The 12,773-nt window shown below is 28.3% G+C and overlaps 1 protein-coding gene across 1 annotated transcript; it reads left to right on the plus strand.

Annotated features, from left to right (window-relative positions):
• Nucleotides 1-7,941: 7,941 nt before the first annotated feature.
• On the plus strand, nt 7,942-8,595 carry LOC119600186 (protein ANTAGONIST OF LIKE HETEROCHROMATIN PROTEIN 1-like). Its single transcript, XM_037950280.1, has one exon. It carries the CDS (start codon nt 7,942-7,944, stop codon nt 8,593-8,595), a length of 654 nt encoding a protein of 217 aa, XP_037806208.1.
• The last annotated feature ends 4,178 nt before the right edge of the window (nt 8,596-12,773 follow it).

Here is a 12,773-nt window from a genome sequence, read left to right on the forward strand (position 1 = left end):
ATCATCTCATTTTAATCTAAATAGTTTAAATAAATATATTAAACAAAAAACTGTTTATTATTATCTTTGTTGTTTATAATTTAAATTATTTCTTTTTAAATAAAATTTATTTTTATGTTAATTATTCATTTGTTTCTTGCTTTAATAAATCATTAATTAATTGGTAGCTGTTTAGAAAAAATAATTGTCAACGATTCTTTTTTAAAAAGTTTTTATTTTAATCATTTTATTGTGTATACACTTTTATATATGAAATGTTTGCTTAAATTAAAAATTATTATTTACTTTTTATACAAAAAAAAATACAAAACGAATACATAGTTGTTTAAAAATTGTCACATAAAAAATAATAAAATTAAAAAAAAAAAACAAAAATAATTAATAGAATAGTCTTAGTTTTATTGTATCCCCTCTCCTCCCTTTAAAATGTAAGATAAAACTTGAATTAATTATTGCTACTCGTATTAGTTAATAATAAATGAATAATAATCGATATTACAAAAAAACTTCTGATATTCGTATGCAGAAACAACAAAAACAAAAAAATAAATTAAATTACAAAAAAAAAAATAAATTTACAAAAAATTCTAATTGTTCATAATTTTTCCAAATTGTCCACTAAAATCTTCCCTTCCAATTAAAATATTAGGTAAGTACCCAATTCCCAAGTTAATAGATTCCTCCATCTCATTTGGCACATTTATCACAAACATTAATGCAACCATTTTATTGTGAAATTATTTCATAATTCATTTCATAACAGTAAATTGAAAATTGTTTGGAGCTGTGATCACCTGTTAGTCAGCAGTATGAACTTTTATGTATATTGTAATCATTTTAGAAGAAACCTAAAAACCACAACCTCTCTCACTAACGAATTTACATAAATAAAAAAGAAAATAAAATATTTAATTAAATAATACAGAAACACTGATAGCAATTGTCTATCGAAGTACTACTTACATTTAAATACCACAATATAATCCCTCTTGCCCCATTTCAATCATTAAACTCATTGGCTTGGAAATTTAAATATTTTTATTTCAATTAATTAAATGTTTTAAATAAATGTATCATAGAGTGTAACAGCTTCACACTGTGAAACAAAGTTAATAAAATGTAAATAAAAAATAAAATTTAATTAAATAAGCATTTAAATTATAAATAATTTTAATAACATTTTAATTAAGACTTAAATTCAATACTATTCGTAATAGCATAAAAGAAAATACTTATTAATTAAATAAAATAATTAAATATTTGGGGGTATTGTTGTTTAATTGTTTCAACTTTCACCACTTTAAGTATTAAAATCCCTTCCGGAGCCGAGTTGGCGATAGTGGTATGTGTGCTCGAGTAACCGTTGATATCAAAGTATATGTCGCATTGATCCGAATATTTTAATAAATTTTAATACACTATCGAAAATCGCTCCAACATATATAACATAAAATATATGATTATTTCAGTAATAACTAGTTCTAAAACAACTTCCACTAAATGTTAAACCTACCAAATTCGAAAACTTTTTAATCGTTGTTATATTCAGAACCAATTGACCAATTACAAAATAAAATTTTGGATTTGAATAGGCTAGTAATAGAAAATATGGAAGAAATAATTTAACAAAAATTGGCAAATATTTTGCACAAATATTGCCATAAAATTCTGAAACTTTCTAGTAATAATATATATATGTATGTATAAATAATTAGGATTTATACTGTGTTTTGTTTTTGTTTGCTTATTGTTTTGTATAAGCATGCACGAAAAAAGAAAATTGTTGATGAAATTTTCAGAGGTGGTCTCGGATTTTTACTCATATCTTCGTTATTTATGGGCCGATTGGGCTGATTTTAAATAGCGTTCTATTCGATCGTATTTTCGATAGAATTATTGAAAATTCGGATCTCGCAGATATCCGGGGTCTTCTGAAAACTGATTTCAACATACACACAGACAGACGGACATGGCTAAATCGACTCCGCTATCTATAAGGATCCAGAATATATATACTTTATAGGGTCGGAAAATTATATTATAGAAATTACAAACGGAATGACAAACTTATATATACCCTTCTCACGAAGGTGAAGGGTATAAATATACACAGAAAAAACTGAAAATGTGTTTTAATTATCAAATTGATTGTATCAAGCAAGTTTTGCACCTATCAACAAAATGATGATATCAATTATGAAATTTGTAAAAAAATATTTTTTTCCAATTAAAGAAATAATCAAAACAATTAACATCAGTAATTAAATTCAAAATTTAAAATTAGTTAATTCATTAATTGGATAAATTAAATTTTAATAAAATAAAACTTACATTTTAATTAGTTTATTAATCAAATAAATTGAACAGTTTGGTTAAAAATGTATTAAAAATCAATAAAGTCGATGATTGAAACAATCAAAGCATTAATTGAATGCTTACAACATTAAAGGATTCCTTAACCTTTAACAATGCGTTAAGCACTCTCAAAAATATCTCTTTATTGTCACATTTGAACAAATAAAGTGATTTATAAATTTTAAAATATTTATGAAACTTCAACTTCTTATGCCTAAAATATTATTGACTATTTGAGAATTATTTTCCGTTATAAATAATGAAATTATTTAAATAAAATATCGAAACAAAAAACCAAAATAAAAAAGTAGGCTGGAAAAACTTTTTCAGCCAATTAAAAAATTAATTGATTCAATTAAAAGTTTAATCAAATTTGTATACTTAGGATCAAAACAATGAGATAATTATGACAATTAAAAAATTGTTTAAATAAAAGTTAAAGAAAGAGGAAAACATCTTAATTGAAAATAAACTACCGATAATTTTTTCTGTGTAGAAAAAATCAATAATAATTTGTTTTATTTTTATACCCTTCACCCTCGTGAGAAGGGTATATATAAGTTTGTCATTCCGTTTGTAATTTCTATAATATAATTTTCCGACCCCATAAAGTATATATATTCTGTATCCTTATAGGTAGCGGATTTGATTAAGCTATGTCCGTCCGTCTGTCTGTCCGTCTGTTTGTCCGTCCGTCTGTCTGTCTGTCCGTCTGTGTGTTTGTTGAAATCAGTTTTTAGAGGACCCCAGATAACGGCGAGATTCAAATCTTCAATAATTCTGTTAGACATGCTTTCGAGAAGATCGCTATTTAAATTCAGCCAAATCGGTCCATAAATACTGGAGATATGAGCAAAAATCCGAGACAACCTCTGAAAATTTCATAAAAAAGTCAATTTTTTTTGCTTTGATATAAGCAACAACAACAACACTGCTTATTCATTGAGTATTTCGTTTCATATGTTTGGATGGCTGTTTGTTTCATTTCCTTGTATATATTGTTTTTGTTTCTTGGTGCATTCAATTTCGTATGTTTGGATGTGTGTTGTTTTCTTTGCGTTGTGTATTTTGTTTTTGCTTTTTTGTGAGTATTTCGTTTCGTATGTTTCATTGCCTTGTGTATATTGGTTTGTTTTTTGGTGTATTCAGTTTCGTATGTTTGGATGTCTGTTGGTTTCATTGCGTTGTCTATTTTGTTTTTGGATGTCTGTTGGTTTTACTCAGTAAAATTTACTGCCTTGTGTATTTTGTTTTTTTGTGTGTTTATTTCGTTTAGCGTTGTTGTTGTTCGTTTTGCTATTGCCCTGCAAACAATTGCTATCTAAATAGTATCCATAACGTAACAACGTGTAGGTAAAAATATCTAAAAAACATCTAATATTGCACAATTTGAATTGAAGAAAAGTAACCGCGTTGGCAAGAAACTGTCCTCCTGTTTAATACTTACTTAGTGAGTCGATTTCGTTTCAGTTTTAAGTCACTTTTTTATAGCATAAAAGTGCGTAAAATTAGTAAAATTTCCAGTTTTGCCATGGCAATAGGGAAACTGGAAATTTATCTAATTTTACACTACTTTATGTAGTAAAAGCGACTTTATAATAAATTTTCTTTATTTCTCTTACTTTATGAATAATTTAAAATTGTTTATACTCACTAATCTCTCACTTATGTTTATTATACCCTTCACCTTCGTGAGAAGGGTATATATAAGTTTGTCATTCCGTTTGTAATTTCTATAATATAATTTTCCGACCCTATAAAGTATATATATTCTGGATCCTTACAGATAGCGGATTCGATTTAGCCATGTCCGTCTGTTTGTCTGTGTGTATGTTGAAATCAGTTTTCAGAAGACCTCAGATATCTGCGAGATCCGAATTTTCAATAATTCTATCGGAAATACGGTCGAATAGAACACTATCAGCCCAATCGGCCCATAAATAACGAAGATATGAGTAAAAATCCGAGTAAAAATCATCAAAAATTTACTTTTTTCGTGCATGCTTATACAAAACAATAAACAAACAAAAACAAAACACAGTATCAAACGGTAAAATTTTTTTGTCATTTGTTATTGTAATTCTTGTTTATAAACACAAAGCAAAGAATGAACTTCACGTTACGTTGTTATTGGCTAGAAACATGAAATTAAATATGTAGAGCCTGGATTAGGCGAGAACACATTAAAGGGCACTTTTTGGTACTTTTTCGTTCTACAAAAGGTACTTTTGAATTTTCTATAATATTGAACCTAGAAACATGAAATTAAGTATGTAGAGCCCGGATTAGGCCAGAACACATAAAAGGGGACTTTTTGGTACTTTTTCGTTCTACAAAAGGTACTTTTTGAATTTTCTATAATATTGAACCTAGAAACATGAAATTTAGCATGGAGGGCCTTGACTAGGTAAGAACCTATAAAAGGGGACTTTTTGGTACTTTTTCGTTCTACAAAAGGTACTTTTTTAATTTTTTATAATATTGAACCTAGAAACATGAAATTAAGTATGTTGAGCCCGAATTAGATCAGAACAAGTAAAAGGGGACTTTTTGGTACTTTTTCGTTCTACAAAAGGTACTTTTTGAATTTTCTATAATATTGAACCTAGAAACATGAAATTTAGCATGTAGGACCTTGACTAAGTAAGAACCTATAAAAAGGGATTTTTTGGTACTTTTTCGTTATACAAAAGAATTTTCTATAAAATTGAACCTAGAAACATGGTATTAAATATGTAGAGCCCGGATTAGGCCAGAGCACAAAAAAGGGGACTTTTTGGTACTTTTTCGTTCTACAAAAGGTACTTTTTGAATTTTCTATAATATTGAACCTAGAAACATGAAATTAAGTATGCTGAGCCCGAATCAGGTCAGAACAAATAAAAGGGGACTTTTTGGTACTTTTTCGTTCTACAAAAGGTACTTTTTGAATTTTCTATAATATGGAACCTAGAAACATGAAATTTAGCATGTAGGACCTTGACTAAGTAAGAACCTATAAAAAGGGATTTTTTGGTACTTTTTCGTTATACAAAAGGTACTCTTTGAATTTTCTATAATATTGAACCTAGAATCATGGTATTAAATATGTAGAGCCCGGATTAGGCCAGAGCACAAAAAGGGGACTTTTTGGTACTTTTTCGTTCTACAAAAGGTACTTTTTGAATTTTCTGTAATATTGAACCTAGAAACATGAAATTAAGTATGTAGAGCCCGGTTTAGGCCAGAACACATAAAAGTGGACTTTTTGGTACTTTTTCGTTCTCCAAAGGGTACTTTTTGAATTTTCTATAATATTGTACCTAGAAACATGAAATTTAGCATGTAGGGCCTTGACTAGGTAAGAACCTATTAAAGGGGACTTTTTGGTACTTTTTCGTTCTACAAAAGGTACTTTTTTAATTTTCTATAATATTGAACCTAGAAACATGAAATTAAGTATGCTGAGCCCGAATTAGGCCAGAACAAATAAAAGGGGCCTTTTTGGTACTTTTTCGTTCTAAAAAAGGTACTTTTTGAATTTTCTATAATATTGAACCTAGAAACATGAAATTTAGCATGTAGGGCCTTGACTAGGTAAGAACCTATAAAAGGGGACTTTTTGGTACTTTTTCGTTCTACAAAAGGTACTTTTTTAATTTTCTATAATATTGAACCTAGAAACATGAAATTTAGCATGTAGGGCCTTGACTTGGTAAGAACCTATAAAAGGGGACCTTTTAGTACTTTTTCGTTTTACAAAAGGTACTTTTTGAAATTTCTATAATATTGAACCTAGAAATATGAAATTAAGCATGAAGAGCACGGATTAAGTTAGAACGTATAAAATGGGATACAATTGGTATTTTTTGATTTTTTTGTAATAAAATTCGTACTGACTGTTTTTTAACACATCATGGTGAAGGGTATATAAGATTCGGAACAGAATATAGTACTCGTACTTGTTATATATTAAATTTATTTTTTATATATTAAATTTTAAATAAAATCATTACAAAATTTCACAATGTGTTACTATTCACACAACTGATCACTATAAACTTAATATATTTACTGAAATATACAAACACTTTTTCTTTTAAATTTTGAGAGCAAAAATAATTCTGTCTTAAATTATCTTGTTAGTGTATTAAAAAGTGTTCTTTTTATACATTTTTATTCTATCTAATTATTATCATTTACGTTTCTTTTTGGTATATTAGATCGAACTTAAATTTTACAAAAATGGGATAAAAATTAGAAAATAATAAGGGTTTTCATTTAAACGATTAAGTTTCCCATTTGTGCATGTAGGCAAACTTATTTTATGAATGCCCAAAGAAAGTAAAAAGAGGAAATTATTGGATTTATTTGATGAATCCGTTGTTGGCGATTTAGGGCCAATCTTTAGGTAAAAGATTAGCGATTAAATTAAAATTAAACCTCGAAAGATGTTTTTGAGTACTCAATTAGTTAATTTTGTTTGCAAGTTTAAGCGCCCAATGGAGGTGGTTTAATCTTAAGCACGAAATGCAAAAGTGTAAACAGCTGATGCAAAAAAATTAATAAAATTATTATAAATATAAACATTAAAATGTTCTATTTATTGATTAGTATAAATTATGGACACTTCAAAATACATTTTTTTGTTTTTAATTTAAGTTTTCATTAATTTTCATATTAAATTTACAATTGTCTTCTTCTTTTTATAAAATATGCATTGTTTTGATAAGAAACAGTGAAGTTTTCTGTTTTTTTGTATGGCAACACTGCGAAGTTTAATCTTGTACTCAAAAACATCAAAGGGGATTAACATAAGATTAAATTTATTTTTAGATTAACTAATCTGATTATTAATTGGCATTTGATTACCATCTCAAAAACCCGGTCTTAATGTTATTGGAATTTTTTGGAGCAGACAATGGTTAGCACATTTGTTTTATACCCACATTAAAAGATATGTTGATTTTGTCGTTCTGTATATGTAATCAAGGTCCTTATAATATTCTATGGCGATTTAGCTAATATTCCAAGCTAATATGTATTCCTTTTACTAGTTTTTTTATTACCATTAATAATTTTGTAGATCAAAAACGCAAGAAAGTAGATGAAATTTTAGAAGATTTTGCATGTGTCCTTGCAGTTGGAGAACATTTTCGGTATGCCTTGCCGCTTGTTCACCATTCAGTTCCAAAGTCATACAATTTGTTATCGAATGTTTTGCCTTACTTGGATGAAACCAGATTTAAACAAATTGCGCGCGTCAGTAGACGAAGTTTTAATTTTATATTAAATTTAATAAGAAATGATGAAATTTTCCATGGAGTGCGTTCATGCAAACAATTTCCAGTAGAAACACAACTAATAATTGTTCTATATCGATTGGGTTCAAGTGGAGAAGGAGCATCCCTGTGTGAAATTGCGAGTTTATTTGGAATTGGTGATGGTGGAACTATCCAAGTAATTACTGACAACTGGTGTTAATCGAATTTTATTAAATAATTAAGAACTATTTCTATCTAGATAATAACCGATCGAATTTTTAAAGCGATCCTCAAAACAAAAAAACAATTTCTGTACTGGCCAGACTCTTCAGAAAGAAAAAATATGGTTGCATATACCATCCATGAATTACCTCATTGTATTGGGTATGTAGATGGTACTGAAATCAAGTTGGCAGAAAAGCCGTTAGATGATCCTGAATCGTATTTTTCGCGAAAACATATTTATTCTTTAAAAGTACAGGGAATTTGTGACTATCGTCTGAGAGTCCGGAACCTAGTGTTGGGATATCCGGGAAGCGTGCACGATGCTACAATATTTAACAACTGCGAGTTATCTTTAATTCCGAAAAAAATTTTTACTGGTGCAGAATGGTTGGTTGGTGATAGTGCGTACAAATTAACTGGCACTGTAGTTACTCCTTTCAGAACAAATGCGACGGAAAGAAGTATAAAAGAACGCACTGATTTTAATAAAACTTTGAGTCGTTACCGAATAAGGATTGAACACTGCTTTGGTATAATTAAAGAGCGTTTTAATAGCCTAAAAGAGTTAAAAATACAAATAAAAAACAAGTCATCTATTAAACGTGCCTGTAATTGGGTTTTGGTATGCGCCATATTGCATAATATTTTATTGGACCAGAATGAAGAAGAAATTGATTTAACATTATCCACTGGAAATCCCTGTGAGATTGAAATGGAAAATTATAACGAAGAACCTGCAAATCACTCCACAATCGAGGGAGAAGTAAAATGACGGGCACTGTTGGAATTAATTAAAGAACAAAACGCATAACGAAGTTTTATTAATATAATATTAAAACGCAATTATAACAATTAAATGCTTTTTAATTACTGTTAGTGTTAGATTTATATTTAACTTCTATTTCATATTTTTTAATTCTTTCTTCGCTTTCAATTTGAAGTTTTCTTATTTCTAAATCTTGTTCTAGCTTGGCTTTTTTCATTTTAATTTCATTTTCGGATATTTCCCTTTCAATGTCAAATTTTTTTACTTCTATTTCCAATTTCTTTTCTTGTAGGGAAATTAGCATAGAAAATGGACTCGTATTTTTCGATTTTGGAGTCCTTTTTGGAATTGTTTTCATAGATTCTTTTAATGATATAGAATCAATTGATGTCTGTGAATTAAATGAAGCTTCTGGAGAACTACTTGTATTGTTTTCGGAAGTTTCAAAGAATTCTTCTTCATCAATAAAACTTGAAATTTTCTTCTTCTCCAACAACACAATCAATATCTCGATCCTCCATTGACGTCTCTATAATTATTAAAGGATTCACACCTCGTCTTTGACCAAATATTTGTTCAAGATACTTAAACATTGAACAAATTTTATCAATGTATTCTTCGACTGTTTTTTCATCCCCAGTAGCAAGAAGACCTGCACCAGTTTGATTTCTCCAATTGAGTGCAGACATATAAGATGATTTAAGATGTCTCATTTTATTTTTCATAGGCACCCATTCAATAGATTTTAGTATACTTGATTTTGCTGCAATTTTTTTATAAAAATATTGCGCGGTTGGTTTCTGAAAGTATTTAAGTAGTTAAAGAATAAGCAATGTACTAAAAAATAATTAACTCTTACTTCATATGATTCTATCTTGTCTATTACTTCTTCAGCAACTTCTTTCACTAAATGGAGCGTTTCCGCATCATTCCAACGATGAGTTCCATTTATTCTTTTTCGCTTTAAAGGCTTCTCTGTTGTTTTCTTTAAAAAATATGTTATTAGATCTGAATTTATTTTTTAAATGTAAACTTACCTCCGCCATTTATTTACAAATGTATACATAAATCTTTTTGCACGAATTAATGAAAACCCCTTTTTTTAAAGGCACTTATTTGCGAAATTATAAATTTGTTAAGATTTTTTCTATCCCGTTTAAAAAAAATTGACAAATGAAAATAATTTTTAATTTTATTTATCAAATGCACAACTAAACAATTCAAGTTTGCCAGCAAAGAATAAAAAGAAATTGGGGCTTGTCAGTTGGTACGTAAAGGAGTTGTCATTCGGTACCTAACTCTAAGTATGTATTGGTAGAATTTTTGTATTAGTATTGGAGCTCCAACCACTTTCACCACACTTTCCAAAAATACGTACTTGCATAAAATCGTACATACAAATTTTAGGAAAAATAAATAACATTTAAATTTCTACATTCGCAGATTTTTAAATTTATTTTGCCCACATCTAATCAGTAAACATTTAATAAATATATTTTTCGGACTTAAAATCTCTTTTTTTTTGCAAAAAAATAAGTTTATTTTAAATAATTTTTTCATTTTCAATACCAAAATATACAACTTTGTTTTGACAATTTTAATTTCAACACACAAAAATTAATTGTCAAAAAAATTAAAAAAATATTTTTTTAGTTTGTAAAAAATAAAAATATTTGTCGAGTAAATTTATTTGGGTTTTGCAAATGAATTTCAATACAATTTTAAAAATTTAATTTTCCAGAGTGGAAAAATGCACAGATTGCACAGTTTGCCTGACTTTTAATCGTTTACATGAGTACCCTTAATGTATTTTGTTTTTGAAAATATTTTTATTTAGCACTGAGAAACAAAGAATATAAAGAAATTGGGGCTTGTCAGTTGGTACGTAAAGGAATTGTCATTCGGTACCTAACTCTAAGTATGTATTGGTAGAATTTTTGTAAAGTGTGGCAATTAGAGTGGCTTTTATTAATTTTTTAATATTTTTAAAGTCTTGGTCCTTTTTACAATACGTTTTACTGCAACTAGGCTTGCTGTAACACCCACTTATTCTTTAATTTTTGCTGCAGAATCACTTAAATTGGAGGCAGATTTTATGAAATGTTTTCTGTCCGCTTTTTTTAGGACTCCATATGTACGTGCATTAATGTTTTCATAATATTTAGACTGTTTTCTTATAAAATTGCGAATAACATTCTGAATTTGCACAATTTTTTTGCCAAATTCCCGTGATTTTCGCAAATCAGACCATTTTAACATTCAAACATTTCCTTCACATTTGCAGTCTATTCTATTTCGAAAATTCATTAAAAACTTTCATTACAGTGATTTCTAAACCAAATTTTAATAACTTTAAAGCATTCCTTTTTATATATATGACAAAGGCACCCAAAACTCCTTATAGTTGAATTTGCCTTTTTGAGCTAATAAATACACTTTCAAATTATCTATTAAGACCTTAAATAGCGATTCTTTAGAATATTTGTCAATGACCGTGCTTACACCTATAAAATTATGGTAAAATACCAAAAAAAGTACAAATACTAAAAAGAAGTACATTTGAGACTTCTTTAGGGGTTATGCAGTTAAAAGTACAATTACTAAAAAAATGTACACATACTGCTAAAAACACTTCGTCTGGCAAACCTAGGTGGAAAGGACGTTCCCCGAAATAATTTTTTTGTATTGGATAATGTGAAAGGAATAATTGGCTATTGATACAAGTCCCATTGCCGTCCAAAAATTTAATTTTTTACGTGGTAGGAATGCTGAAACAAAATTAGTTGGCACATTTCTCAGCAGCTTTGTTCAAAAACTAACACGTAGACTGAAAAAATTATTTACAGAAATTAGAAAGTCTTATGTAATTATTATCCTTCTGCTCCAATATCGTTACTATTTTAACAAATTTAATTATTAATAAAATTTTAAGTTATACCAGCTACTTTGGGTTTCAAAGTACCCATTTTTTATTTTTAAAACTACACCGAATTTCGCCCCACTGTACGATTCGGCATTGGTATATCTGCAATATCTAAAAGAAATCTATAAATTTGATTTTATGATTCTAGTATCAATATTACAGACAATTTAAAAAAGAGTTGAAGAGTTTATGTATTTTAATTAAATCAGAATGATGCATTTTCAACCAAAAATTCCTCGTACACACATTTTTATACAAACAGGAAGCTGCGGGTCCAATTTTATGTTTTTAGGTTTTAGGATAGAAAATTGTGTTTAATTTTACGTTTATATATTCCATATTATAGAAAACTCAAAAAGTACCAGTTAAGGTACGAAAAATATAAAAAGATATCTTTTATTTAATTTCAAGTTCATAAGTTCAATATTCTAGAAAATTCAAAAAGTACCAATTAAAAAACGAAAAAGGACCAGAAAATACTCCAATTTAAATTTTCATTCACTCAAGTCCCTGATTGCTTAAAATTACCAAAGGGTGCTCTTTTATAGATTCTCATAAACTCCTGCTTAATGGTTCAATATTATACAAAAATTCAAAAAGTACCTTTTGAAGAAGGAAAAAGTACCAAAAAGTCCCCTTTTATAGGTTCTCACATAACCTGGGCTCTACATGCTTAATTTCATGTCTCTAGGTTCAATATTATAGAAAATTCAAAAAGTACCTTTTGAAAAACGAAAAAGTTCCCTATTATAGATTCTCATTTACTTCAGGCTCAACATGTTTAATTTAATTTTTCTAGGTTCAATTAAATAGAAAACCCAAAAAGTACAGTCGAAGGACGAAAAAGTACCAAAAAGTCCCATTTTATAGATTCTCATTTACTACTGGCTCTACATGCTTAATTTCTAACGGTCCCCAAAAATTTAGTTTGGGATTCCTACTAATCTCCGAGATAGGCCCTATCTACAAAAACATTTAGATAATAAAGGTAAAAAGTCTAATTTATCTATTTTCATATACGCCATTGTCAACTATCATAACAACTGATAGGTTTCACTATTAAACAATTTGTTTATTTACTACAAATAAATCGCGTTGATAGAAACAAACTTTTCAATTTCAATAGTTTTTTGCTTCTCCTGTAAAATTTTAAAAATGTCAGATAGGGCCGTTTGCGGTTACGGTAGCGATATGTACATTTCATACATTTTTTTAAAGATACATGGACATTTTTGGTCATAAAATTTTTCCAAATGGGAGA

Source organism: Lucilia sericata, unplaced genomic scaffold (genome assembly GCF_015586225.1).
Source record: "Lucilia sericata isolate MDLA Ls3-8-SP2 unplaced genomic scaffold, ASM1558622v1 Contig000106F_arrow, whole genome shotgun sequence".
NCBI lineage: Eukaryota > Metazoa > Arthropoda > Insecta > Diptera > Calliphoridae > Lucilia > Lucilia sericata.